Source organism: Fukomys damarensis, unplaced genomic scaffold (assembly GCF_012274545.1).
Source record: "Fukomys damarensis isolate Sample0158 unplaced genomic scaffold, DMR_v1.0_HiC HiC_scaffold_30, whole genome shotgun sequence".
Lineage (NCBI taxonomy): Eukaryota > Metazoa > Chordata > Mammalia > Rodentia > Bathyergidae > Fukomys > Fukomys damarensis.
Window position 1 is genome coordinate 6,272,992 of NW_022900942.1, and position 3,588 is coordinate 6,276,579.

General features: G+C 41.2%; 1 protein-coding gene across 1 annotated transcript in view; it reads right to left on the reverse strand.

Annotated features, from left to right (window-relative positions):
• Positions 1–373: 373 nt before the first annotated feature.
• Positions 374–3,588, reverse strand: part of Txnl4a (thioredoxin like 4A) — a 14,594-nt gene continuing 11,379 nt past the window's right edge. The window contains exon 4 of the mRNA XM_010644192.3: positions 374–2,441. Within this exon, the coding sequence (XP_010642494.1) occupies positions 2,270–2,441 (172 nt within the window). The 3' untranslated portion in view covers positions 374–2,269. The remainder of the gene's footprint in view (positions 2,442–3,588) is intronic.

Genomic DNA, 3,588 nt, shown 5'->3' on the forward strand with positions numbered 1-3,588 from the left:
AAAGAGCACGAGGACAGAGGAAAGGCTGCCCTCTACTAGCCAGACCACAGCCCTACAGCCAAACTGGCTAGATTCCAGAAAGAAAATAAATTTTTGTTGTTTAAGCCAACAGTCCAAGCAGACTAATGTAAATGCAACATACAGTAAGTACATAATTAACTCATAAAGATGGAACATAAGTTTTTTGCTAATATTTTTCTTTTAATAATAAAGTTGCTATCAGCAAGAGAAGTAAATCATATATGACACAATTCACTCAAAGTATAAAACTAAGTGATTTTAGCCGGGCATGGTGCCACACACCCGTAATCCCAGCACTTGGGAGGCTGAGGCAGGAGGATCACTACGAGTTCAAAGCCAGCCTAGGCTGCATAGTGAGCTGAAGGCCAGAACTACATAGCAAGACTCTGTCTCAGAACAAAACAAAACAAAACAGTTCTATGTTACACAACCATCACAATTTTAGCAGACATTTATCCGCCTCAAAAGAAACCCTGCCCCCATTTGCTATTCCCTTCCCATTACTCCTACCCCTCCCAGGATTAAGCTACCACCAATGAATAGACTGCATGAGCTTGGCTGTTGGGCATATTTTGTATTCACAGGACCACACACTATGCAGTGCCTGGCCTCAGTCGCACTTTCCAGGTTCGTCCATATTGTTGTATAAATCAGCACTTCATGTTTTAAAGGACAGAATATTTTACTGTATGGACATAGCACATTCTGTTATCCAGTCATCCACTGACAGAAGTTTAGGTTTCCACACTGGGGCTACTGTGAATACCATTTTGTGGTTTCTCTGTGGGCTTTTGTTCAGGTCTCTTGGGTAGATACCTAGGGATTGTATGGCTAGATTGAGTGGCAACACCATGTTTATTTTATTTTAGGACAACTTGCCTTTCACAGTGGCCATATCACTTTGGATCTCTGCTAGCAGTTTATAAGATCGCCAGTCTTTTCACATCTTCACCAGTCCTTGCTGGTCTGAATCTAGCATCCTCATGGTGCCTTAGCATGGTTCTGACTAAATCTCCTGCATAAACTGTGATGCTGGGCATCTGTGCATGTGCTTTCCACCTGTCTGTTTTCCCTTCTTCACAGAAATGTCAGGCATGTAAGAGGTGCACATTTTTTTTTTTTGTCACCAGGCTCTTCCACTGTCATATGGCTTTATTCTACCTATTTCATAAATGGCAAAATTAATGTTTATAGATTTGCTTTTTTTTCAGGGCTGGGGATTGAACTGAAAGGGCTTCCTGTATGCTGGGTGCTGCTATGAATTTTAAATCCATTTAAAATGCACTCATATGTGTAAGAAACATTTTACTCTTTTGCAAGTTCACTTGTATCTTAACAATGGACCACTATAATAGCAGTGAGCACTTTCACTCCACCAGATGTCTAGCAGGAGGGGCCCAGTGCTGCCCGTGTATCAACGTGTGCACAAGGTAGATGAAACTCTCCCCTTTCACGTGAGAAACAGTAACAATGAAGTGACTACCCAGGGTCAGCTGGTGGCGAACAGCTCTGAAGCCTGCTCTGAATGTGCTGAGATACTGTGCACCCCACTGCATTCACTATCCTAACAGAGAAAAGATGTGCACCAAGAGGTGACAGGGAAGCTCTAACCACTCTACCGCTCACCTGGTAAGAGGTGTCCTTATAAAAAGAGGAAATGTGGAGACAGACACAGACACATAGACACAGAGACACACACAGCACCCAGGAAACCACCAGTGCAGACAGAGGCAGAGACTGAGGTGAAGCATCTACAAACAGCCATGGACTTCCAGCAATCTCCAGCAACCCCTAGAACCCAGGAGAGTTTAGGGATAGATTTTACTCTACGATCTTGGACAGAATTAACCCCACCAACAATTTTTTGGATTTCCTGCCTCTGGAACTATGAAATCATAAATTTCTGTCATTGAGGTCATTTAGTTTGTGGTCCTTTCATCTCATTACCAGAGAACTAAGCCAAGCATGCAAAACTTAGCATCCACACAGGACAAACACCTTTACTCCAGAAGTAAAGGAAATAATGTTGACTGTCAAAATCTATCATCCATACAATTTCTTAACAACTGTGACTATTCCTTCACTGTGTGTTTATTTGCTTCAATTAGTTAAGGCGTGCAACCCTTACTCAAGGACCCTTCAGTCCCTGAGATCCATGTAATTTTGCAAAGGCTTTACACAGTTGAAATTATTCCCTCATGAAAATGACTCCACAGCATTTATATGTACAGACTGTGACGAGAGCACCTCAGTATCTGTATTTTGTAGAATAGTCCTTGGGAGACACCACCAGGCCCCGGCCTTTGCGGGCACCACGATATACAGTTTCTATTATGTCAACCATTTCTTGCTTATCTTCCATGGCCCAATTAATCTTGTTGTTGTTGCCAGTGCCCAAGTCAATCATGATGTGTTTATTCCTGCAAAGAGAAAAGGATACCAATGCTCACAGATTTCCACAAAAAGAGTATCTGAGTTTTTCTTGCTGTCACAATTGCTGGTTAACACTGTTTTAAGGATACATATAATCAAGACAAGCAAACCATAGTTCAAGAGAAGAAGGAAACAACCTACACGTGACTTCTAAAAAGAGTAACATAAGGACTACTAAGCTGTCTTTTTCTTTATTTCCTTTGGACAAATATGCTATGTGGTAGGCAAAGTTTTACACACTTAGAAAGATAATTTGTTTTCTACAGGGTTGTACTAATAATTTTCCTAAAAAGCAAGGTATGCTGCATTTACCAGTCCTTGGTATAAATTTATTAAAAGCCTTACAACTGTAAAATGAAAATAGTATTTTACATCTTTTTTTTTTTCTTTTTTTTTTTTCGACAAGGGTCTCACTATGTAGTTTAGGCTAGCCTCAAACTTGAGGTAATCCTCCTGTCTCAGGCTCCAGAGTGCTGGGATTACAGGTATAAGCAACCACTCCCAGCTTTAACTTTTTGTATCTTTATGAATAGGAAAGTAAATGTACCTTTAAATACGTATGTTTTGAAACGCTAAACTTTTTCTTAAAAATTTATATTTCCATTTTCCAAAATACAGATGTTAACCCCCATGATTTTTTTTTTTTTCTGGTTTGTTGAGGACTGATTTTTATTAGTTGAACTTGTCATTTCTATAGGGTCAAACATTTGGCTTCAGTCTTAGACCATGAAAGTGCTCAATGTGAGGTTTCTGGCTTGGCTACCTTTCATGAACAGCTACAAGGCTAATGTGATGTCACTCTTCTGCATCAAGCATTTGCTTCAAGGATAACATCTCAGGGCCTCTCACTGGCCTGGGAACCCTTACTTCTTCTCACCCCCGTTTTATGCTGCACTGCGCTCTTTGTGGCTTGCATTCTGTAGACCATGAAAGTGCTCAATGTGAGGTTTCTGGCTTGGCTACCTTTCATGAACAGCTACAAGGCTAATGTGATGTCACTCTTCTGCATCAAGCATTTGCTTCAAGGATAACATCTCAGGGCCTCTCACTGGCCTGGGAACCCTTACTTCTTCTCACCCCCGTTTTATGCTGCACTGCGCTCTTTGTGGCTTGCATTCTGTGCCCTGTGCCCAT